The sequence below is a fragment of the Lepisma saccharinum genome, chromosome 10 (genome assembly GCF_977018435.1).
Source record: "Lepisma saccharinum chromosome 10, izLepSacc3.1, whole genome shotgun sequence".
In the NCBI taxonomy this organism is placed as follows: domain Eukaryota; kingdom Metazoa; phylum Arthropoda; class Insecta; order Zygentoma; family Lepismatidae; genus Lepisma; species Lepisma saccharinum.
In genome coordinates this window covers 82,822,562-82,849,384 of record NC_139238.1, presented here as the reverse complement: position 1 = coordinate 82,849,384, position 26,823 = coordinate 82,822,562, and the positions used below count along the sequence as shown (strand labels likewise).

At 38.5% G+C, this 26,823-nt stretch overlaps 1 protein-coding gene across 5 annotated transcripts in view; it reads left to right on the top strand.

Moving 5' to 3' along the window:
* Positions 1 to 26,823, top strand: part of Pcyt2 (Phosphocholine cytidylyltransferase 2) — a 133,024-nt gene that overhangs the window by 89,947 nt on the left and 16,254 nt on the right. For all 5 annotated transcript variants that reach the window (XM_083130029.1, XM_083130032.1, XM_083130033.1 and 2 more), the window contains 3 exons: positions 17,473 to 17,581; positions 24,977 to 25,093; positions 25,969 to 26,120. In XM_083130029.1, the coding sequence (XP_082986155.1) occupies positions 17,473 to 17,581; positions 24,977 to 25,093; positions 25,969 to 26,120 (378 nt within the window). The remainder of the gene's footprint in view (positions 1 to 17,472; positions 17,582 to 24,976; positions 25,094 to 25,968; positions 26,121 to 26,823) is intronic.

Here is a 26,823-nt window from a genome sequence, read left to right as displayed (position 1 = left end):
TACGTTGCATATTTAGAGTACAGATCTTTACATATAATGTCACATTTGCTCCATTTATGTGCTTTTCATTACGTAATGCAACATACTGTTGAACAAACATTTAAAATATGATTTCTGTAAACTTCCGGTAATTTTTTTTTATTGTGGCAGGTCAGTCGCCGTGCTTTCACTAACACAGGAATATAGTTTGTAGTAATGCCTTCTCAAAAATGGGTGAACCGACCTACTTGACAGAGTGGTTAGCACAGCGCGCTATGAAACCAGGGATCCCGGGTTCGAATCCCGGCATGGGTGTTCTTTGTGAATGTCCCTTCATCACATCAGTTTCACATAATCTTCTCGATTAGCCAAAAGTGGCATAAAAGCGAAGAAAAATAAACCAAATCGATCAATCTATCAACCAAAACTGGTTGAACACTACAGAGGTAAAATGGTAAAAGCTAAAGCAGCCGCTTTTGCATTGCACCGTACAAGGAAAGCACATAGATGTTGAGGTTTAGGGGTGTGCATATACTGGATCTCGGCCAGAATTGAGCCGGCCCCCGGAGCGGAGTGGTTAGCACGTCGCGCTACGACGCCAAGGGTCCCGGGTTCGAATCCTGGCCTGGGCATGGATGTTTGTGAGTGTCCATTCATCAATTTCATCATATCATCCCCATCTTCGCAAATTAGCCAAAAGTGGCACAAAAGGCGAAGTAAAAAATAAAGCAAATCAAAATCGGCCAGAATTGAGATAATATGATCAACACAGTTCTCCGGTGGTCTTTACCCCCAAGTGTACCCGCTTGCGAGAGGCTGTGCTTCCCCAGAGGAGCTTATGCAGGAACATTGACGAGAAAATTCTGATCTGAGAATCGAACCTTGGCTCCTGCCTGCTAGCCAGGCAAAAAAATTAAAAGTATCGATAATGAATAATATTGAAAGAAAAAAAAAGAAAAATCAGATTAGTTGCCTAATTGGAAGTACCACCGTCCTATAAACTCGTAATAAAGCGTATATACCATTGGTTCCCAAAGTGTGCGGCGCCCTGGTGCGCCGTGACTGGCTTACAGGGGCGCCGCGAAATGTTCAATTATTTTCACTGAAATGGTATGATTGTTCCAGATATTTGCGTATTTAGTAGAGGAAAAGGTCTAAATATGGGCCCCCCCTTTTTATGTTATCATTTTCGGAGGGAAAAAAATAATATATCAAGCACCTGCCTTTAAAATGCATATCTATGAAATATATATTTAAATGTAATAGCATGCTAAAGTATAGAAGGTCTCCATTTTTTTTTTATAAAAAAAAGCAATTTCCAAAAAATGGTAAAATGATGTATTTCAAAATTGTGGTCTAAATATGGGCTACTAGTGGTAATATCACAAAAAGCAATTAAAATAAAAAAACAGTCATTTATCGCTAAAACATTATAAAATTCATATTTATGAATAATCTGTTGTTTTGAAAATCACGCGGAATGGGAAAAATCGAAATTAAGAAACATCCAAATATTTGTTAAAAATTTGATCTCAACATTAGACCTCATGTCATAGCCCATATTTAGAGCATCACGCTATTTTTCTTCTTCAATTTATTTTCGCTCTTTGTGGTACATATTTAACAAACAAATCAGGGCATTATAAAAGCCCACATTTGTTTTATGTACCGCTAATATCATAAGCTATACAAAGCAGATGAGAAATCGGAAAACGCCGAGTTAGAACATACCTGCAAAAAGTTTTCGGAGGTCGCAATTCTATAACAGCGTCCAAGGCCGAAACTAACCACCACTTTATCTTGAGAATTGGCGCCGCAACCTTTGTCTTTGACAGATAACCAGTTCCCATAGCCTCTGCCAGGCTGCAGCACCCGGGAGCGCTGATAACTCCAAATCCCATATTTAAACCTTCGCCCATATTTAGACCACCTCTACTTTTTACATGTAAAATGTTTCGGAATTTGAAATGTGTGTACATTTTTTAACTAAGGCAAGCAACCTAAACACACTAACTGAGCGTTGCAAGTGTTAATAGGCCTACATTCTGGCAAAAAAAATTTGAGACACTAAGGGCGCCGGGTAACGAAAAAGTTTCGGAACGTCTGGCGTACACAATTATTTTTATCCGGCGCAGGGCTTCAAGAGTGTGCCTGAGTTGCCCTTCCCTAGGGCTGGCTCTGCAAGCACCTTTCCCCTTAATCCCCGCTGTTAGCATTAGTATGTTATCCTTATCGGTAAAGAATACACACAAAAAATGTTTGTTTATTTCGATTTCTTTGTAAATTCTTGACTTATTCATGAGACACGACCAGAATAACAGCGCCCAGCTGGGGAAGTAATCATTTAATGCGGAAAGTCCTCTTCTTCCAACGTCTGGTCACGAAACGGGATATGCAAGCAAAGCATGGGCGTAGGACTAACATTTGAAGTAAATGTCAGGGAACTCGGTGGTGGCAGGGATCGATCGCGATACCTTAAAGTGGACGGGTAAACTCGGCAGACACCCTTTCAGCCTGTTTGGGCCACTTGACATGTTGGAGCTCCGCTCGCGGCGCCAGGAAAACCGGACAACCGAGACTTCCCATGAAGGTGAAGGTGGATCGTAAGGATGTTTATGATTGTCGATTGGTTGCGTTGAGCTGACTGACTGAAGGACCAATCGGAGCAGTTTTTGTTTTTAGAGAGAAAAAGTGAGAAAATAAATAGAAGGGGAGAGATAACACCACCCTAGGGGCCTCCCCCATGGCGCAGTGGTAGCGTCATTGCCTTGTAATCAAGGGGTCCCGGGTTCGATACCCGGTGGAGGTACAAGTGGTTCGGATCCCACTTTAAACTGTAGGTCCAGTCCCGATTAGCCTTACTGTGCATAAAGTGGACTTAAAACACCAACTCAAACCAAACCAATAACACCACCCTACATAGATGACTCGCAGATGACTATTGTCTCTGAATAATTTCAGCATGCTGATTACAAAAATGAAATCCATTTTTACCCATCACGTCTAGCTTTTTCTTAAAATAGCAATATATGTACTGCCTTAATTTCACAATAAAATGTGTAGTTCCATCATTTCCCCAATAGATGGCTCTGTTAGATGGTGGTAAAATATTGGTTTTCTACAATACAAATCCTCCAATTTTGAACTATAAATGCACATAGAATAGTAAGCATTTATCTTCACAAGACACATTGACATGAAAATTGTAAACTGATTACGTAAGTTCCATTTTCGAAATCCCTCATGAAAATTTCATTCACAAAATGTCCAAAATCCAATGTTGTAATGTACTGGGTTGATTGAACTTAATGACGTGGAGAAAAATCCTGATGTAGGAAAAATTCTGACGTTTTGGGAAGAAATTTGTGATATCTGTCATCAGCATTCAAAATACTTCCAGAATCACCTATTGGTTTTGTAAACAACAGAAATTTCCTTTGTTTAAGTGTATTTTATTGCGTTCTGTAATAGGCGTTAAGGAATGACAAATATGAGAATTTTGTTTATGAAAAATCCTGACGTGATGGGGGGGAAATGGATGTCATGTGCGTGATCAGCAATCAAAAAACTTCAGAATCACCTGTTGATTTGAAATCCGAATATTTTTCCCAAAATGCAGGGTGATGTAATCAGAGAAAGAGAGAATAGAGGGTAGAGCTAGAGAGGTAAAGAGAAAGGGGCCGAGAAAGGGTGAGAGAAGAAGATAAGAAATAATTTTTGATTTTGAATTAGTAATTTTGGGTGCGTTAGCACTTAGGCTATTTTGCCCCGTCACATTATACGGGCTCCAGCTCCTTAATATAACTAACATAACATAACTGTAATGTAGGACTAAAATATTCTTACTTTGGTTAAACGCTGAGGATGTAAAGGGGCACTAACTCAGCACACGCAAGGACAAACACAGAACAACACACACACAGTCCTACAAGGATTATACTGGCTATAGATCCAGACGCCAGAACCTCGTTAGTCGGCAAAATGCAGTCCAGGGTGTACTACGTGGAAGTGAGGTTGACAATTCGGTGTACTACGTGGAAGTGAGGTTGACAATTGGGTGTACTACGTGGAATTGAGGTTGACAATTGGGTGTACTACGTGGAAGCGAGGATGACAATTGGGTGTACTACGTGGAAGCGAGGATGACAATTGGGTGTACTACGTGGAAGCGAGGTTGACAATTGGGTGTACTACGTGGAAGCGAGGTTGACAATTGGGTGTACTACGTGGAAGCGAGGTTGACAATTGGGTGTACTACGTGGAAGTGAGGTTGACAATTGGGTGTACTACGTGGAAGTGAGGTTGACAATTGGGTGTACTACGTGGAAGTGAGGTTGACAATTGGGTGTACTACGTGGAAGTGAGGTTGACAATTGGGTGTACTACGTGGAAGCGAGGTTGACAATTGGGTGCACTACGTGGAAGGATCACCCCTTACACCCCATGAGAAGAAAGGAAAAATGGAGAGAGATGAGATAAAGGAAGAGTAGAGAGAGAGAGAGAAGAGAAACAAAAATAGACGGAAGAAAGACTAGAGAGAACAGAGAGAGAGAGCGCGAAGAAAAAAAGAGTAGAGAGAGGGGGGCGAGATTGAGAAAGGAAGAGAGAAGAGAAAGAAAGGGGAGATAGAGAAAGCAAGATATAGAAATGGAGATAGACGGGGAAGGAAAAATAGTGAAGACAGAGAAAGAAGAATAAAAGAGGAGAGAAAACAAGGTAGGAGAAGGGAAGATGGAAACCGTGAAGAATATAACTTTGCCGTTCGGCTTTGTCGACCGGCTTGGTGGGGATGCGCCTTCATGTTGAACAGAATGTTTTACATTTCATGCAGCCTACCAATGCCAAAACTGAAAGGCCGGCCCCCGTGGCGGAGTGGTTAGCACATCGCGCTGCGACGCCAGGGGTCCCGGGTTCGAATACTGGCCTGGGCACGGATGTCCATTCATCAATTTCATCATACCATCACTCATACTCATCTTCGCAAATTAGCCAAAAGTGGCACAAAAGGCGAAGTAAAATAAAGCAAATGAATCAATCAAACCAAAACTGAAGGAATATATATTTTTAAAATATCTGTTCAATCTATTGTTCCTATACTGTTCGTGGTTCTGGAGCGCACTCAAGTATTTCTTTTGTTTGTTTTACGTATGCACTATTTTTGGCACGTTTTTTAAAAATGTCATATTTATTATTGTTTATCATTTGCAGTAGGGCTACACTTAAGGTTTAATGCTAATTGAGATTCGAGGTTCTAATCGTAGGTCAGGCATAAACATTCCATTGTGTCTGTTCCTTCACATCATCTTCATCGTCACGATTCCTGTGGGCCTCGTCGATGGCGTAGTGGTAACGTCGCCGCCTTGTAATCAAGGGGCCCTGGGTTTGATACCCGGTGGAGGCACATGGGTTTGGTTCCCACTTTTTTAAACTATAGATCCAATCCCGATTAGCTTTTCAGTGCATACAGTGAACTTAAAACAACAGTTCAATCAATCAATTCAACGATTAACCTGTAGACAGTTAGACGGGGCGTAATATAAACGAAAAATACAAATGTAAGTCTAATAAATAGTATTGTATGTGCACTACACCCTTCTTTGCATATTATGTGTAGGATAGGCAATTGTGTGTTTTTACCAGAGAGTGTGTAAAATGGGAAGCTTGTTTGTTCCGATTATGCCGTGTCGAAATACTCTTCCCATTATCGACTTTCGTGAGGGCGAAGATGCGAATGAAGTAATCTCTGGTAGAAATGTTAATATTGATCGTGGAGCATGTACGCGTTGTGCACAAACTTTTCCTGAAACGGGATTTTCCCCTCATTGAACAAGTCTCCCCGTTTCCTTCGACAGAGTTTTATGGTATGTTTTTAGGATTTCGTTATTGTTTTGCATCAGGGTGGCTACTCACCGGAAATTCCTTGAATTCAGGGAATTCTGCCTGAATTGAATTATGCATGAATTCTGCGTGAAGTTTTCTTCATAGACAAGAAAAATTGCAAATTTTATTAATACAAATCCCATTGATTTTACGTATACGTATTTAAATGCTCTGATGCAAGTTTTTCACAGTTTATTTTTTATTTTTATCGAGGAAGGAAAAAGGAAGGTGTGTGGAAAATAAAACAGAATTATCTCAATCCGTTTACTCTTTAGTGACCTTTGTAGAACAATCTATCAAGACAGACGGAAGATTATTGCGAGATAATACCGTGCGTCCATTTCGATCTTCAGCCGAGAGATCGGGAGAAGCGTGGCGGGCGGCGCTGACGGAGATGCCGACATTTGCGGCCTGTAATGCCCGCTTATTTTCATGGACATATGCAGACATTTATGTAAATATTGCAAAACGAGCACTAACCTGTGTTATAACACGCAAAAGTTCTTCTGTAATTCATTCAAGTTCTGCTCTTATATACACAAATAAATACGCTATAGAAACGATGTTAAGAGCCACAGATAATAAAGCATTTTAATCATAGCTTAAGTTTATATCCTTGAAAGAGTTTTGTGGCGATGGGAATCGTTTGGAGGTTTCGAATGTGCAACACTGTATCAAGATTACGCTGCAGACGAAACCGTTAAAAGTGAATGGTTTTCGTGAGCTTCCTTGCAACCCGAAATCTCCGAGCTCGAGTTTTTTTGTTCCTTCGCGACTAGATGAAGACAGAGCTGTGAATATAGTGGCGAGCAGATGTAAACCAAGAGCGTGTTAATTTCGTACTGTGCCCAAGAGTGTTATTCTTGGTTACTTGCAGTTACTTCTTTGTGTTATTGCAGTGTGTATGTGTGTTGTGTCAGTGAGACGATTGGAATGCCAGCCGCAAGGTTCACGTTAGAACAGAGATTTTTTATGTATGACACGTACGTGAAAACAGACTCGTGTCGAGACGTGTGTAGGCAATTTGTACAGAAATTCCCATGCGTTTCACCTCTACATAGAGATACGGTTAGACATCTTGTCCTTAAATTACGAGAAACTGGATCGATAAATTTTAAAACACCTAAGCAAAAACGACGGATTCTAACCGAAGCAAAACTCGATGATATTGGTGCAGCGTTAGAACGTTCTCCAAACAAACCTCTACGCCGTGTTTCACAAGAGGTGGGCGTGTCAAAATCATCGGCACATACAGCCACTAAGCTACTAAAATTAAAACCGTACTCTTATAACACAGGTTAGTGCTCGTTTTGCAATATTTTATAAATGTCTGCATATGTCCATACAAATAAGCGGGCATTACAGGCCGCAAATGTCGGCATCTCCGTCAGCGCCGCCCACCACGCTTCTCCCGATCTCTCGGCTGAAGATCGAAATGGACGCACTGTATATCTTAAAGTTCGTTAGGTAAATTTGACTTTGAAATTCTTGTACAATTAACAACTTTTCATAGATAAGTATATCTCTTAACATTTGTGACTTGCAAGTAATTAAGTCCAGTTATGGCATGCACTTAATATTGTTCTGAATTTTTGAATGGTTTCTTCGATTACAGTGTCATTAATGCTTCACATTAATTTTCATAGAGAAGTTAATTACTTAGTGAAATGATGACATGTGGTGCAAGTAACATGACTTTACTTACATGTACTTATTTACATACTTAAATACATCTACAAACACAGCCTAATTTGCGACCTGTGTTTGTAGATGGATTTCGAGTCTTGAGTATGTGAAATGGCAAATGTAAACTCCTCTCCTTAAATATTTTAAATATATACCGTTTAATTGAATTAGAATTTTTGGATGCATTGAAATAGCACATACACTTTATATCGTTAATGTATTTTTTGTGTGTATGTGTGTGGGTGGTGAGAGGCGACCAGAGGCGTGGCGTGCATGTAACCGGTGTTACCGCAGGTAACAGCAAAATGTAAAGAATTAAAAAGTTGTTTCAATAAAATGACAACATTGTTAAAAAACGTTAACCAACAGCGTTGCCGTCGAGTAAATATTGCATAGGACTTGCATTGACATTGCAATGAAACAGACAGATGAAGAATTGACAAGGGTCGACCACTATTCATTGGATTTTCGTGGTAACTGTTTCATGAGTGGTAGTTCTTCCTAGGAGTGTTCGTGGTTAATATCTTTGCGGATTGCAAAAAAAGAACGAAATGAACAAAAATCTAGATGGAAGACATGTTATTGTTGCCAACAACTTCTTGGAAAAAGCAGGAAATTACTTTGGTAAAATGTAGGTCTCGTAGTATCGATACGAGATGAGACTTGCAAGTATCTCTGTTGCGAGGAATTTGTCTCCATGGGTGTCGAACTGGTCCCTTGAATTCCTTTCCCCATAAACTGACGTTGAATGTGTTTGAAGTAGTCAAGCAGCCACCTCCAGGGTATGTCTGAAAGCCGCACAGTAAAGCAATTCAAGTGACCTTTTCATGTGCCCCCCTGGGGGAGAGATCTTAATTTACACACACACACACACACACACACATATACAAATATACATATGTTTTATGTTACATCTAAAAGTAAATTACTACGTATTTAATATATATGTATATATGTGTGTATATATATATATAAAATATATATTATGTATAATTAAATCGTATCACATACATAGAAAGTGGCAAACAAATTTATTTACTAACTGGCTAAAAATGTCAATAAATTACAAAATTGTTGAATTTTTTAATATGTTTTAGTTTTAATTTAATTTTTGCTTTCTATTGATATAAATCGATTAGATTTCATACTTTTGTTTGTCTCGCATTGTTGTTTTCCCTTTATTGTGCATATTTTGTCATTGGTGCAACACTCACGAACACACACAGACACAGACATTATCCTGCGTTCTTTTTATGTGTTTTTTAGTGGAGTATGTATGAACTAATTGTTTGTCTTCGTTCTTATAACAAATAGTCTCCCCACTGGAAATTTTTGGTGGGGTATTTTTTAAGACAAGATTGTTGATGGTGGCCTTTTTCTCCCCTTCCCCTCCCTTCAGGATTTCACACCCTACCTTTCATTCGACTTGAGAAAGTCTCGATTTTTAGAAGGTTCCTTCTGCACCATCTCAACGGAACGCAGTTCCTGTCGTAAGTATACATTTTCTTGAAGAAAAAAAGCGTGTTTACCGTGTACTTATGCTTGTAACGCTCCGTTTGCCACGTTTCCAGTGTTGGCCAACTTTTACTGCGGTTTGATAGCAGGAAGGAAGCGCTGACCAGAGAATGGTGCACATACAATTTTCTGTTCCGCAATAGTTAAAGAGCCAGGAAGTCTGATTGATGCGTTCCGGAAACCGGCTTGGCAGGAGCTTTGTTCACAATACGTGCCTATCTTTGTCTTTTCTGCGCTTGTCACTCTTAGTAACCCCTAGACCCAACCGAAGGTGCAAGTGATGTAGAGACGATTGTCAATGAGGACACGACTGTACAGAGCCAATAGGCAATAGATGTTGATTTTCATTGGTCGAGTGGTAGCGTCGTCGCATTGTAATCAAGGGGCCCCGGGTTCGATACCCGGTGGAGGCACTTAGTGGTTCGGATCCCACTTTAAACTGTAGGTCCAGTCCCGATTAGCCTTACTGTGCGTAAAGTGGACTTAAAACACCAACTCAATCAATAAAATCGCTCGAGTAACCGTGCGTTTAAGGTAAATGGCTGGGTACCTGTTCTCATTGCAAGTTGGAGTAGTTAGTCACTTCCCACAGCCGACCCCCGTGGCGGTACGACGCCAGGGGTCCCGGGTTCGAATCCCGGCCTGGGCATGGATGTTTTCGAGTGTCCATTCATCAATTTCATAATATCATCTCTCATCCCCATCTTCGCAAATTAGCCAAAAAGTGGCACAAGAAGCGAAGTAAAATAAAGCAAATCAATCGATCACTTCTCACAGATGGGATGGTATCGAGACGAGACTTCGACTCGTCTCGAGTTTGAACTACATGTCTCGGTCTCGTCTCGAATATTATAAACATCATATAGGCTACAACTTGTCACCGCAGAAACTTACACAGCTTATATATGTCATGAAGGGAAGCAATTTTTGTATTGCTATTGTTTGACGAATACAGATTTTATCCTCAATATACAGGGTATTCATAAAGTCCCGGTACCATTACAAATGTAATGCACATTGTAATGGTGCCGGGACTTTATGAACACCCTGTATAGATGTAATGTGGTGTGTTTGTTCGGGCCGATGTATCGGTATTGGCAAGTATCGGTTGGAATGTATTTGCCGATACCTGCCGATACTTTTCCGGCATCCAAAATGCCGTGAGACACGTTCAAGGATTGTAATTGTCCTGGAAATTATTCAAAATTGGAAATTTATTTTTATTTTGTCTAAAGACGCTTAATTTTGTGATATCGTAACACGTAATTTAATATTCTGATGTGCCGGACCCAGTGGCTGAGTGGTTAGCACATCGCGCTGCGACGCCAGGGGTCCTGGGTTCGAATCCCGCTCGAGCATGGGTGTTTGTGAATGTCCATTCATGAATTTCATCACTCATCCCCATCTTCGCAAATTAGTCAAGAGGCACAAAACGCCAAGTAAAATAAAATCAATTAATCAATATTCTGATGTAATTCTTAAATATTTAAGGCAAAAATCTTGTATAAAATTAGAGTGGAAGAATTAAACACTAATATTAATCTATGTTTTGAACAACTCTTAATTATTACAATTTTCAAGCATCGGTATCGGTAGGAACCGCTGAATGTATCGGCTTCGATATCGGTTTTAAGTGGTATCGGCTCAGCCCTAATACACTATGTGGAAGAAATTCATTGGACACCACATGTCAGCGGATACCATCAGTTTTCTTGCAATCAATAGGAGGTCGGTCAGCCTTTGGCAGCGATAACAGCAGCCACTCGTCGTGGTAAACTGGCCACAAGGTCGTGTAGTACACCAAGTGGGATATTCCGCCATTTCTCCTGCAGTACAGTCACCAACCCTGGAAGTGTAGAAGGGCGAGGCGATAGCGAACTCAATCGGCGCTTCAGTTCGTCCCATAAATGTTCGAATGGGTTGAGGTCAGGGCTCTGAGCAGGCCAATCCAGTCGGGTGACATTATTTTCTGCATACCACTCCATGGTAGCCCTGAAAACATGACAAGTCGCATTATCCTGGAACACACACTCTTAGTTTCCATATAAACCCCACAACGTGCGGAGCATGGAGTTGTCGAGAATATTTCGGTAGGACGCAGACGTCATGTGGCCATAACACCGGTACCAGTGGACCCACGCCATGCCATCTCAAACGACCCCAGAACTTGATGCCGCCACCACCATATTTCACTGTGGGCACTACACACTCGGGTATCAGACGTTCTCCGGGTAATCGCCATACCCACACTCTCCCATCTGATCGAAACAGTGTGAAGCGATTCATCGCTCCATAGGACCTTCCGCCATTGCTCCACCGTCCAGTTTCTCCGCTCTTTACACCAGCGTAGTCTCTGCTGTTTATTGTTTTATGTTATCAGGGATTTGTGGGCAGCGGCTCGACCATGATAACCGAGCGCATGGGCCTCCTTGCGAAGTGTCTTGGTCGAAATAGTCAGATTGGTCGCACTTTGAAATTCTTCTGCAATCGAATGCATCGGACGGGTCCCGTTTTTCCGAATCTCCCTCTTCAGCACTCCCCTGTCCCGGTTGTCCAATTCCATGGGTCCTACACTTTGTGGTGCATTGCTGCAGTGTCCCTTTTCCTTTCACTTCTTGATGACAAAGGCTACAGTTGATTTAGGGACCTGTCGGGCATCAGCTATGCTACGTATACTCATGCCTCATATGGAGCAGCCTACTATGATCCCTCTTTCAAACATGCTGAAATCTTTCCTGTACGTCATTTTATCAGCGAATGATCTGAGAAGCCTCCTGCTGCCGTATATATACCCGTCTGTACTCTCTTTTCAGTGAGGATTTCGTTTCAGAGTTGAAACCGGGGTGTCCAATGACTTCCTTCCACATTGTGTGTGTGTGTGTGTGTGTGTGTGTGTGTGTGTGTGTGTGTGTGTGTGTGTGTGTGTGTGTGTGTGTGTGTGTATATATGCAAACACGCATCACAGACTCAACATCACCACTGATTGATTGACGTCGCAACTACTATAAAAAAATGCACGACTTATCTATATATGACCAGTGACCACATATATATCCGCTGCGTTTGTGTGAAGAAGTCTCAGTAAATTTCGTAAGTTCGTTAGGCAAATTTTACTGAGAAAATTTATTTATTGAGAAAATTTCAGATACAGCACGTAGCCATTTTACACTGAAATCAGTAACAATGAAAAGAACAAAAAAGAAAAATAACAAAATAAGACAAAATATTAATATAAATAAGTCAAGATAGCACAATTAAATATAATTTAGCAACATATGTTCTGATGGTTGACCGAAAGGCGTACTCTGTGCAAAATATAACTTGATGGGAGGTCGTTATATTGAGTGGGAAGTCTGTGGAAGAGCGATTTTTTTAATTTCCAGTCTAGGCTATTTTGTGTAAAATAGATTTGTGTTGCGTGTTGAGCGCATAGGCACTCGAATGTGGAATTCCTGGAGGAGCGTGTTGCAACGGATTTTGCCATTCACAATTTTGTAAAGATACCTAAAATCATTCAGTAAACGGCGCTGATAGGGAGTCTGTAAGTTTAGAAAGGACAGGAGATGTGGTGTTGAAAAATTGCGTAATGCGGGAACCCTGTAACGAACTATAGCAAGGAAAAAGTTAAGAACAGAATCGATTCTGGAGAGCTGAGTGGGACATGCCATGGACCAGACGGGAGAGCAGTATTCTATTATTGGGGAAATGAATGATTTGAAGTACAAGGTGAGGGCTGAGATCTCACTAATTTCGGTGAAACTATACAGTAAACCTAACGCATAGCCTTTTTTGTTGTGCCTGTAATATGTTCTTCAAATGTGAGTTTTTGGTCGAAAACAATGCCTAGGTCTTTATGAGAGGATACTGCTTTGATGTTATTGCCAAAGATGGAGTACGATGACTTGAACAGGTTCATTTTGAGAGAGATGATGGTGAGAGTAGTACATTTTTCAGGATTTAATGTAAGTTTCCATGTCATGCACCATGAAAAAAAACGTTGTCATTCTGGAGAAGATGAGTATCGTTGAAAGTGGAGATTTCTCTGAAAATCTTACAGTTCAAAGCCATGCGAAAGTCTGCTATAGGCACCATCCCTATGGAGTGCCCCCCTGCCCCATTGCCCCCCCCCACTCGCTCACAAACACCACTGCTTACTTGACCAATGGAAGAAACTGCTTCCCGACAGTAGAGTAGACTTCATGAATGTAGACGCCTCTTATCAGTCATAGGCGCCTCCAAATCTTCTGCGTAATTTGTGGATCTGTAAACGACATGAATGTGACAGGATAACACATTAAAGAGAGAAATAAATGAAACCGTGCATCAGAGTTCAGATGGAGAACCGGCTCTAATGCTTATGGACATTGCAGAAGATAAAAGTTACTTAATTTCATTCAATACACAACCGTCAAGATATTATTTTTTTTACGCGAAATGGACGTCAATTTCCACAAAAGGATTCTTTCCCGAAGCGTGTTTGTTTCTGTTCACTCCATGCACTGGTGTACTCCCCCGGGTTCGACATGCGATGGAGACACAAAGTGTTCAACTTTAAACTGTAGATCCAGTCCCGGTTAGTCAATCTGTCCACAAAGCGCACTTGCACTTTGGCAGGATCTGTGTACATACATAAGGTTGTTCTCGATATATCCGAATGACTTACAAGATGTACTTACCTCATGAAATGCTATGCCGCCACCACCGGTCGTGTTCTATCGGACCACCAGCATTGTGGACTATCGCCCTACATAGGAGTTTCCATTGTAGCAAACTACGATGGAGATCAGGCTCTCTGCATGCTTGTTTCCCGCTGCATCTTCTAATAAAAGCGAAGGGATCTTCGGGTGGTATGGCTTCAGGTCTTGTCCATATGAATACCTACCTGTTGAGTGGTCTCTCCTTGCAAAGAGCGTCAATTCATAATACATGACTTCACATTTCTGTCCACCCTACGCATAGGCAATACGTCTTACTACTGTAACCTACAGTTTAGTGTGCGATCCAAATGACTATGCAGTGATTTATCCACATTCCCTAATACGCCCACCTATTTTTTTCTATCAAAGGACCAGTTTATGACCATTTTTCGCTCTAAATTTAGCCTTGCACCTCCCCCCCCCCAGATAAATTCTGTATAAACCCCTGTGTGTCTCCACAGGGTATGGAACGCGGACAACTTGATTACAAGACGACGATGTTATCCCTACGCCATGGGGGAAGCCCTACAGTTTTAGAGAGTGAATGTTTTTTGGGGGAAGGTTGAACCTCCAAAACATCCCCAACCCACGTCTTTGTCCACATGTAAATTCACACACTGTCATGAAAACGTTCTACGATATGCGATTTGGAAGGTTTGGTGAATATTACGGTACGCTTCGCAGCTTTGTAGGTCTGATATAATTGGCACCAAGTTGTGTCTTTAATGCGTGAAGTATGAAGCGTGCTTCTGGGTTTGATATTCGAGTAAACGAATAGCAGCGGCAAAAACATCAACAATTATTTTCACAAGGCCCACTTTTACGTTCCATATGTTGTTATTGATGGACCAAAGCCTCTATTTTCGCGGAGGAGTTTGTTCTGACCAGTAATCGACTTTTCCGCATAAGCAGCGAGACTCAACAAGTACACTCCGTCCCAGGAATCTCTGGAGCAAGCGAACAAAAACAAGTGTCTGCGCAAGTGGTGACTCGAGAAGGCTCGACCAGTGAACGCGTGAGAAGTGAGTGCGACTACCAACTGTTTGCAGCAGCGTGCTCTGCTTTCTCCCCTTTTCCGTTATGCGCGGCCTTGATTCCAGGGGCAGAGTGCACGTATAGAGAATATACACTACTGATACGTAAACAACGAAATATACAGGGTGATTCAAACATTTTATCTGCTAATTACAAGTTACGTGACATTACTTCATGAAGTAAGCGGTTTAATTAAAATGCGACGTAAGCACCGGCTTTTGCAACACATCTCCAAACGGCGCTTAACGTGCCCCATTCGCACTTTGTCACCCTCACCCGACATACACCCAAAACAAAATACAGAACAGAAAATTAAAGCCGCAAATAACCATCAATAATCGAATTTTGGTATTTTTACTAGAACTAAATCTGCCAAAGAAGTAAGTGATATTTTTAAAAAAATTCACTGATACGTCTAAATTTTTATCTTTAATAGCAGGTGTTTCATCTAAAGATGTCTGTGGATGTACACTATCCATAAAATATATAGTTTCATCTTTACACAAATTGCCTTTTAATAAACTATATTGCAATTTGAACACTTCTTGCTTTCAAAAGATATTCCATCACATTGATCCAAAATAGAATTAGGTAGTAATATTAATTGTGGCCCATAAGTTACTTTTTCTTGTAAACACAAGATATATATATGTATTAGGTAGGTATACAGGGTGGTCCAAGAACTTTAGAACTTTGTAAGTGTATAAGAATTTATTCAGAAAAGTTACATAACTGGTTGTGGTGTCATTTTGTAAGGAAATACATCAAGTTATGATATTCTTACGAGCAATCGATGACACAAGTGTTCAATAGTGCAATGATGTACCTGATAAGACATCACCTGATCCATATGCATTGTTGTGCATATTGATACTTGAGCATTTCGATAAGATGGAAGATAAGATTTCAGCCGCTTGAGAGTTTTTTTTTAAAAAAAAAAAAACAAACGAAAACAACATCTAGGAACATCAAACTCTTACAGTTACATTTTCACATTGTTCTTTCCCATTGAGATTGGATTTCCCGCCAGAATTTTTAATCATTTTTTGCTACCAGATAAACCAATCAGGAGTAGCAGTTAAGTGGGCAGCTCATCTGAAACTTTGGTTAGCGCTCTCATCTTTAGTGCGAACGGTCCCGGGATCGATCGCCGGGAGCCTGAAAATTTCTGTGTTGAGAAGTGGTAGACTCCAGTGTAGAAAGCTAGGTATAACTGCGACGATGATCTGTGTATGAGTGATAGTCTGGGAAAAGTTTCCTTGTTCCATGTTTTATGCCCAGGCACTCTCGAGGGAAAGTTCGTGGAGTGAGATGCTACATCTTCCGTAGTAGAATAATTTCATATCTCCAATGTATCTACAAGATTCTGTAGGCTAGTCTATCTTTGATATCTACAATATTAGCACATCTACGAGTACTATGAAACCTGAGTGCAAGTGTTAAGGTTTCAAGCAGATCACTAAGGATCTCAGGGCTAAATATCTATGTTAATTTTTAAACTGAAGATTAGGTAGCGAAAAATACCATCAACCTCTTGACCATTATTTTACTTTAAGATTTGCCACGCTCAGATGTTCTATGTAGAAATTCTTGCGTAAAATATAGGCTTGACCAGGACTCGAAGCTGGGTCGCCAACTTCACGTATAAGTACACATTTTGTGTATATTTACATATATAAAGTATTGCTTATGCGGATCTTGCCCCTCCAAAATGTATCTTAATTTGGAGCCTCTGGTCTCTAGTAGACTTGCCATCCCTTCTGAAATGGTCGGAAGTATCCCAAAATCGAACTCCTCTCCCGGTCTCTCGGCCAAACTTTGTTATGTCCCAGAATGACGAGATTTAGTATTATATATTATTTTAGATTTCTTATTATCTTATTTTCGTGTGGTATGCTGAGTGAAGAAATTTGTTACTGCAACGAAATTAAACTTCACAATATTATTTTGAAAAATTAGTAGTTATTGTTTAAGTAAATGGGAGGAGGGAATCATTGGAAGTTTAAACACATTGTTGTGCCAAGGCATCCAAACAAGACCTACAGAAAACAAAAACAAAGGCATTTTTGCATCAGTCTCGAGACTTATTTATTTCCCTTCACTGAATTTTGCTTCCATTAACTATATAAATGTAGTTTTGTTTACCTACATATTGTGGTTCCTAGGTTGTTTTGATGAAGTTGATTCAATTTTGTATTTACGGTAGGAAGACCACAAATAGATAACACCTGTTATTCAGGACATTAGTCTTCCAGAACATTTTAATTTAAAAGATTTGAAGGCTGTAAAGAAATCTCCAGGAATTTTATTATTTAAAGTTGGCAAGCCTAGTCTCTGGCATACCATACCATTGCTATACCAACTGACCTACGGAGACAATTTCACACAAGTAAAACAATGACTGCGAGAAATTGGGTGAAACTAAGGCTGACTCAGTAGCTCAGTTGGTAGAGCAATGGCACGGTATACCAAGTCCTGGCCGAGTTTGCATTTTATGCTGGAATTTCTACATTGACAAATAATATTTATCCATCTATAGTTATTTTTAAATGTTTGGTGTAGAATGAAAAATTTGCACTTGTAACAATCCTGTAATCTTGCCAATATGCTGTGTTTTGTGCTTACTCTTCACTGTTACGAGATAATTAATTGAAACCGTGCTTATTTCTTGTAATTGCAGTCCATATTCCAACCAGCCCCTTTCAGTGATGAGCATGCAGCAATTAATGAGAGAGAACGATGCGACTATTCAATACGTATTTCCATTCAAATGGCGAAGTCTGGTAAAGGTGAGCAGGCCCGTAGCCAGGAATTCTTTGTAGGGGGGGCGAAGTCAATTCTAGAGGGGGCAAATTTTTAATATAATGTATCGCATTGGCAGATATGGTAGGGTACACAGAGGCACTTGCCATCCTCCCCCAAAAGCTATAAGTAACAGAAAAGGGATGGTATCTTGAAACTGCAACGAAAAAAAAAAAACCTTCGATCAACATCAAATAGCAATATTTCGATAATGACCTTTCAAGGTTGCCAAAGAATATAAAGTTTAACATAAATAGGCTAGTAGGGACTGTACCTACTGGATATTGTAATTGATTGATTTGGTGTTTTAAATCCACTTTATGCACACTAAGGCTAATTGGGACTGGACCTACAGTTTAAAGTGTGATCAGAACCATTATGTGCCTCCACCCTACTAGATATTTACAGGTTGATAATGTTAATTGATGACTAACAACAGCTTTGGGCCTCTCTGTAGAACTGATTAAGGGAGCCCTTTATAAATCATGCTTCATAATGATTCCCTCTAGTTTCCAGTATGCAAGATTTTTACGCACAAAGGAATCTATCGAGAATCCAACAGTACCATGTGTTGTGTTGTACAAGCAAAATCGGATTAATAACATAATAATGGTTACATATTGTCTGCACTTTGATGAATTGTGGAAAAAAATGTAATACTTTTTTTGACCTTGCTAAATCATTAAAACATGGGTCCCTTAGTCCACCACGGATTATATTTCCTTCAAAGGGGAGACTCTTGTATCACTACAGACAATGTTTGCCTACTGGTTACGTTAACCATTTTGCAAAATTATTGTATGAATTGTATTATATTATAGTTGAAATACATGTTTCGACACCTGACAAAAAAAATAGGAATCCTTTGATTGATCAATGACTTCTTGGATTACAGTGTCATCATTAATATTTGATATTAAGTTTCATAGAAAGAAATTGTTTTAATAGGGCGCAAATAATTTTACGGGAGCTCCCAGGGCCGACTCCCGCTGCCCCATATAGCTATGGTTCTGAACTTGGACTATAAGAATAGGAGAAATTGCGAGCGAAGCGAGCAAGAAAATTTTACGAAATATATTTTTATTTGTAAAAATTTTAAATCTAAGGGGCCAATTGCCCCTCTGTGCCCCTTGCAAGTACCCTTGGCCGTCTGGAAGAAAAATGCAAGGAACACGTCCTCCCCGATGGCGCAGTGGTAGCGTCATCGCCTTGAAATCAAGGGTTCTCGGGTTCGATACGCGGTGGAGGCACAAAGTGGTTCGGTTTCCGCTTTAAACTGTAGGTTCAGTCCCAATTAACCTTACTGTGCATAAAGTGGACTTAGAATACCAAATCATCCAATCCAAGGAACACGTAAAAACTAATTCCATCATGAGTATCCAATTGCCCTGCTATTCTTCCTAGACTTGTTTTTTTACTTCAACCTTTGCTTCCCCTACAATGAACTTCTATCCAAGGTCGGGAGGGAGAGATATGGCCCCTGCCACCTGTGGTTGCGGCACTGTCTGTGAGTGTCTCTTCATCAATTTCAAATCATCATTCATAATTGAAATTAGCTAGAAGTGGCAGAAAAACAATGCTAAGTAACAAGATTCAAATATCCACTTCCTCTCTCTACCACATGAATCACTATTATCAAAAAGTAGACTTGGGAAACAAAAATTTAAGCAGTTCCAAGTTCATAGCATCACATCCAAGAAAAAAACATCGGAACACATTCGGCACCATTAATACAAGACTACTCAAAATGTCACAACTGTTCTAGATACTGAAAATTATGAAATCATTTCCCGAAGTTTGAATCTGGAAAGGAATTTGCCCCCCCCCCCCAATCCTGATACCACATTATACAGAATCCCATACACCCTAATAAATCACCAAATTAATTAGTGTCTTTGTTATGTTGCTAGAGTAACACATGATATAATTTTAAACATTAGTGAGAATTTCAATTTCAGGTAGGAATGTGTTCTGTATTTTTCCCAGGGGGGGCAAAGGATGCTCTCAGGGGGGGCAGTTGCCCCCCTGCCCCCCCCCCCCTCTAGCTACGGGCCTGAAGGTGAGTCTCCCCAAGGCTCTATATTGCACCAGGTGCCATGTTTAACGTATCATGCAAAGGTTTTTTGACTAACAATGTTGTAAAATGAGGATGCACGCCTTGCATCTGTATAGAAAACACTATTTATCCTCGTAAGTATGCAACATGTTATGCTCAGTCACTGTCCTGATATTTGATTGATTGAATTCTGTTATTTTACATCACTTTTGGCTCATCAATGAGGATGAGTGATGATATGATGAAATCGATGAAGGGACACTCACAAAGAACATCCATGCCCAAGCTTGAATTTTAACCCTGGACCCATTGTGTTGTGTCATGCTGCACTTGCTAACCACTCAGCCATGGAGGTCGAGACTGCTCTGATAAGTGTCTGTGAGAATGGTATAGAGGGCAGAGATCATGTCATGGTGCTTGTTGTTGGGAAAAAAATAATGATAATAAAAAATAACAGGAAATAGGTTTTCATCTACTATAATTCGCTATGTTGCAATCAGAACTGTTCAAGGACACAGTTTCCGGAAGAATCTGACACACAAATCAACTTCCCTTTTATTTTGAAATTACATCTGATACCGGTTATGGAATGATTGAAAGAAGTATTATTATTTATGCTTGTGAAATGCAGCATTTAAACCTCTACTGCAAGGTACATTACTAAAAAAACATTTTATCCACTTTCTTCCATCAAACTCAAGGTGCACTGCTTATTCCAATTCAGAAGGTGCTGGAATAAATTAGGCAGTAAGTTAATGATATGTATGTTCTCTACAACCTCTGTAGAGTGATTCAAAAGTCATGCAATTCTAATTTATTATTGAACTGGGTTTGTGATATTGTAAAACCTCTTCCATTCAGGTATTTTTCTTAAATTGATTACTTTTATTGGCAAACCCAGAAATGTCTAGAAATCAATTGATAATTGTCAAAGTGTAATTTTTATTCCAAAATGCACACATTGCGAGTACACTACTGAGATGTTAATTATTAATTGATTAATGAGGTTGCATTGAAAGCCATAATTTTGATGTTTACACATATACATAATGTTATTATGGCTTGATAACCAAAATGCACAAATTGCGAGTACACTACTGAGATGTTAATTATTAATTTATTAATGAGGTTGCGTTGAATTGAATCATAAGAAATATTGAGTGAATTTAAACAGATTGCATTTTTCAATAATTACAATAATATAGGTTACAATATAAAAGTACAGGTAACAAATAATAATTTGTCTAATTTTCTGACAAAGTGCTTTCCCGTTCTGTGTATTTTTTTCTGAGTTTGCGTAGTATTATTTTTTAAATAGATACTGCTTCAGCACAATTCATCCGAGTATCATGTTTCATACGTCTTTCTCTTCAGAATAGAACAGGCTTTCAAATGCTACCACGCACATGTGTACATCAAGTATGAGGAAAGGGAAATCCGGGATAATTCGGGAAATTTCTCCGAAAAATCCCTTTTGGTAAATTTGGGGCCCTCTGGACCGGCCCTGGATATAGGTACCCGATTATAATCTACCTTGAAAAATACTATGGAATATACATAATGTGTCCGCTAAGTTTCATTGCAATATCTTCAATAGGTATGAGGGGAAAAAATATTTCACAATCCTGTTTGACAATACTATTAGATACTATTAGAAACTCAAAAACCAACAATAAATCATCAACAGTTCAAATAACGCAACACCAAAAAAATGTACATGAAGCAACTGACTAAACGCGGCACACAAATGAACTCATGTTTACACAAAAACAGTTTACTTTCCTCTGAACTACTACTTCTTCTTTGTCAGCACTGAAAATCATGACTAAATAAAAGGTGGTTGTTTTTTCATGTTTCACCAACAAAAAAACGTATTATTCCATTCAACACAGATTACTTCAGTCAGAGATGTTCGTGGGCATAATATTACGCCCAACACAGAATAAGCTATAGTGACCAAGAGCATAATATTACGCTGAACACAGGGAAGGGGTTAAAAATGCTTTGCACAAATAACATACAAATATCAAATAGGCAAGACATACAGAGAAAGGGAAAAGGTTAGCATTTAATCTTGCTATTACAAAAACCATGCAACCTACTCCTCATAGTTCTATTATGTGATATCTGATTCACATATTTCCACTATTTGATTGATTTCATTTGACTCTGTGCCACTATATATTTCGAAATTTCACCATGTTCCCATTACTTTCAGCATCTTACAACTGGTTTGATGATTTTGTGTTCAAGGAACAGTACAATCTGAGTCTTCTTTGCAACCACTTTTCTTCCTATGTTGACATTTATGATATTTCTGAGGGCTTCCCCAATGGCGCAGTGGTAGCGTCGTCGCCTTGTAATCAAGGGGTCCTGGGTTCGATACCCGGTGGAGGCACAAGTGGTTCAGATCCCACTTTAAACTGTAGGTTCAGTCCCGATTAGCCTTACTGTGCATAAAGTGGACTTAAAACAACAAATCAATCCAATCCATGATATTTCTGAATTATGTATGTATTGCTTGCGTTGTAGAATAATTTTTCTCATGTAGTATATGATTTAAATGCTTGTAACAACCGGAAACTACATGAAAAATATTTCAGTACTACAATTTCTAATATCACATAGGGCTGAAGTTTAATACATGTCCTGGACATGGTGTGTATCACAAAATGTATCATCTCCTCTCCGATAGTGTATAGTGATAACTCAATCACATTGTAATCAAGGGGTCCCAGATTTAATACGCAGTTGAGGTGCATAGTGGTTTGGATCCCACTTTAAATTGAAGGGCTCGTGTGTCAAACATGGTGACATTTTGGTTATTTCTGAGTAACAAAGTACATCGTGTAGTCCATGGTAAATGGAGTCGAATCGTACTCGTAGTGTTTCGTTACTGAAATGCAACGTGTCTCAAAGTTTCAGAGTATTTAGGCCACAACAAAGATAAGAACGAGTTAGAAAGTGTATATGAGTCCCATAAAGACCTGGAATATGTACCATCCATCGAAAAAGAATGAGGACAATGAAGAGGTTACTAATGCAGATGGGATTAAAACTGTTTATGGCCATGTATATTCTATTTCATGTAAAATGTGGTATCTACTGTAGATACCATTGTTTACATGCAACAGTGCTCATAATGGCAGTTTCAAAATAAATTTTACTCTTGTACCTGGATGTGAACTGCAATTTAGTAGACAAGCATATACTTTTGTTCTACTAGATATAAGTAACTGTAGTCACATAGCAATTTGTTTGATTTTCAATTGAGTATGTGCATTTAAAGCTGCTTTAAGATACGTACTATGCTTTACATGCAAAGTCAAAAATTTATTACACTTGAAGAATATGTGATATGATCTAAATCATATCAATTATTTGGAACTATTTAGTTTATTTATCAAATATTTCTTTCATAAATCTGTAATGCGTATTTTAAAAGTTATGATACTTTTATGGTGGACCAATTGTAATTTAATTAACTTTTGTATTTATGACTTTGATGAAAGCAAATCATTTTATTGTTGATGTTGCAAATATGTGTTCTTCTTGGTTAGAAATTTAACTATTTTAATCCATAGCTAAATTTCAGTGAAAATTATTAAAAACTTAGACCCTATGTACATTTGAAATCATTCTTTACAAATATGTCAAGTTAAAGAAAAATATAACAGAAAGCTACAAGGGGCATAATTGTTGTCTTTAAGATAGAGATTTAAACCTTATGTATAAATTGCTTATTGAATCACAAAAATATATGTAATATTGCCATTGCACGCAATTTGGATTGTCTACGTAATACAGCTTTGTATCGAGAGGTTTGTGAATCGCATTCTGCTTGGCATGTTGAGGTAATAAATAGAGCCTCTATCTCTCTGTGTGTGTGTGAGGTAGATATGTGAAGTTTAAAAACTGTTCATACAAAAACATATTTTCCAGAATATTAATCTCCAAATAGAGATAAGAAAGTTATTTTTAATCAGAACCATTTTTTTTAAAAAAAAATACTAACTTAATAAAACGAATAAATATATTTTTCTAATGGTGTTCATTTCAGTCATAGACAAAGCAAAATATCGTGACAGAGGAAAACAAAATCTTGTTACAACAAGTAGCTCATGTTATTGTTCATTGAATAAAATGATTAATGGCTTTCATTTTCGTATTACAAATTGTTACGGTTATTACGAAAAGTCTAATGTCAAAATATTATTAAACTGACATCATAAGTCAGCTTGAATAAAACTGTATCGATTCACTCATTTTGGTAATATCGTTGCATGTAAAGCATCGTAACTACAGCAATTCCTTCACCAACCTTCAGACAAATTGCATGTAGCACAACAGAAAAAAAATAATTAGGATGAAATATTGTGTTTGTATGCACCCCCTATACACCTTCATGGCATGGTGCTATGCACAGGGGAACACTTTACCTTTTTTTTACCTTTTTTTTAATAGTAAACATACAAGTGAATCACATTTGCTGTAAATAGTTTAGAAATTTATTTTAATTTGAAATGTCAACTTTCAGTATCTCGAAACCTGCATTTTGTCACTTACCATGTTTTATACCCGAACCTTTCAATTGTAGGGTCCAGTCCCGATTAGCCTATCTGGGCATAAAGTTGACTTTAAAAAAGGACTTTAAAAAAATAGACAAATCAAATTCTATACAATTTCTATACTAAAGAAGTGTCTAGTATGGATAGATAATTGTCCAGTTCAAGGTGATTTGATAAAAACTTTAAAAGTGTGATAACGCTTTCTCCAGCACTTGTAAGTCAAAATTAAAGTTTTTACTGTGCAAGAGAGCTGATAAAAATTTAAGTATTAAATTTGAAGATATTACAATGCAAAATAATATGAAATAAAAGAATGTAAAAAGTAAGAAAAGGTAAAATGCTCCCCTGTGCTTTGCACCATGCCATGAAGGCATATAGGGGGTGTGGGGTTAGGATCCCACACTTTCTTGTTCTCAGCCGAGCTGTGGGTGATGTGATCAGCACCACACCCTTGGCTGTCTTTTCCCCCCAGAGTTTCCTCCAGCTACCAACTTTATACGATGGTGGGTGGGCACCAGAGCCGCTTAAGGATGGAAAAAGAAGAAACATCGAAACTAATCTGTAGCCATGTGGCAACCGACTGTGTGCCTTTTTTTTTTTTTTTTTTTGCACATTCACCAGATGAAAACTCTTTGAAATGTTATGTGCCAAAAATACAATTGAAACACAGAAAGAGTTTTTATACTGCATGTTTAATGCAATTTTAAGTAAAATAGTGTTACCGTAACATAACGCTAACAATAATTGAATTCTTCCAGCACACCGTCCAGTCCGAGTATATGCTGATGGAATCTACGACCTTTTCCATCAAGGCCATGCGAGACAGCTCATGCAGGCAAAGAATCTTTTTCCCAATGTCTATTTAATTGTAGGTGGTAAGTATTACTAAGTTTTATTTCCTTCTTAGTTCTTAACGAGTTATTAGTTAATTAATAATGTCGTTCCAAGTTTGTTACAAGCATGGGCATTGGGAGGGGTAGGGGTTGAATGGGTCCATCGATGCCCCCCCCCCCCCCCGGCGATTAACAACATTCATTTTAAGTTACAAAATAGCAGAAGACTTGTTTTATTCTTAATAATATAAATAAAATTCATTTAGTTAGCATTTGAAAATAATAACCAAAGTAAAAACTGCATTACGTGGAAAGTATTTAGTGTAAAATCCAGAAACCACATTATTGTTTTCGTATTCTACCATTTAGCCCAGAGAATAAATGGTTCCGTAGTTTCCAAAATTCAAAAAAATATAATTTTATATAAGAAGTCACAACAAACTTTATGAGTAAAATATCTCCACAACTCTTAAATCCTTTTCTTGAACGAGGTGTGTAAAAGTTTACAACAAAATATAATAACTATGAATTTCATGCACTAATTCTATGAACTGTAAAAGATAATGGAAATCAGTTGGCTGGATATTCACTCTGGTAGATCACATAGCTAAGTCTTCCCATTTATGTAATAATAATAATAATCAAATTGAATAAACTGGTTATTTTAAAATAACAATTATATATATTTTTTTCTTTTTTTCTAGAAAAAAATTCTTAGTCCATCTTGATACGATTCTTGTATTAACTATCCTGCAAAATACTGCAGAAAGTGCATAGTGGAGTATACTTAGATCATAGTGAAGGATTTTCCATCAATATATGTCATTGATGAAAATTGAGAGGTGAATAGAAAGTGAACAAAGTGTGGCTACTTGCATTTAAGCAATAAGAAGTTACATATTTTTTCCTCCTCTTAGTTTGCAGTGATGACATGACTCACCAAAACAAAGGCCGAACTGTCATGGATGAAGAAGAAAGGTATGAAGCTGTGCGTCACTGTCGTTACGTTGATGAGGTGGTTCGAGATGCCCCATGGTCGTTGGACGACGATTTCCTAAATTACCACAAGGTTTGTGCAAATTTTAAATAAACAATTTATATGTTAATGAGTTTATTAATTCGTGTTTGTCTTTTCATAAAAGGAACCTAATGTGATATATGTAGAATGCATTAAAATTACCGAAATCATAATATGCAAGTGAAATTCAATGTCAATTTACTATTTGCTAGAATAAAATAAATGTGCATATTATGAATATGCAAGTGCAGTTATTGCATTGTTAATTATGAAATTCATTCTTAAATTCTTTCAGCAATTAATGCTGAGGGTTTTAATTTTGATGACAAAATAAAAGGCTCCAAAATATTTACAAAATATTGTTGTCCGAATAAATTAAATATTCGGATTTGTATGCCACAAGAGAGCATACATCACTTCAGCTGTTGTGTCAATGGTTTGACTTGTCAATTGGCTACCAAAAGCTTTGGATTTGAATCCTGCTTGAGCATGGGTGTTCCTTTGAGTGTTCCTTCATCAATTTGAGCTAATCATTATTCACCCTCATCGTTGCTGATAGAACATAGCAGTCAAAAGGGAAAGACAAAGGTGGATTCAAGATGCATGTATGAATATTCTCACGTAGCTCTATGCATTGTTCATTGATTCAAACCATATCAGATGGCAACAAACACATGAAAGTGACATAGGGTATTTTATGCCAGAAACTGTGTTCTTATTCTTAAATGAAAGACAGTGACCAAATATTTTTAGA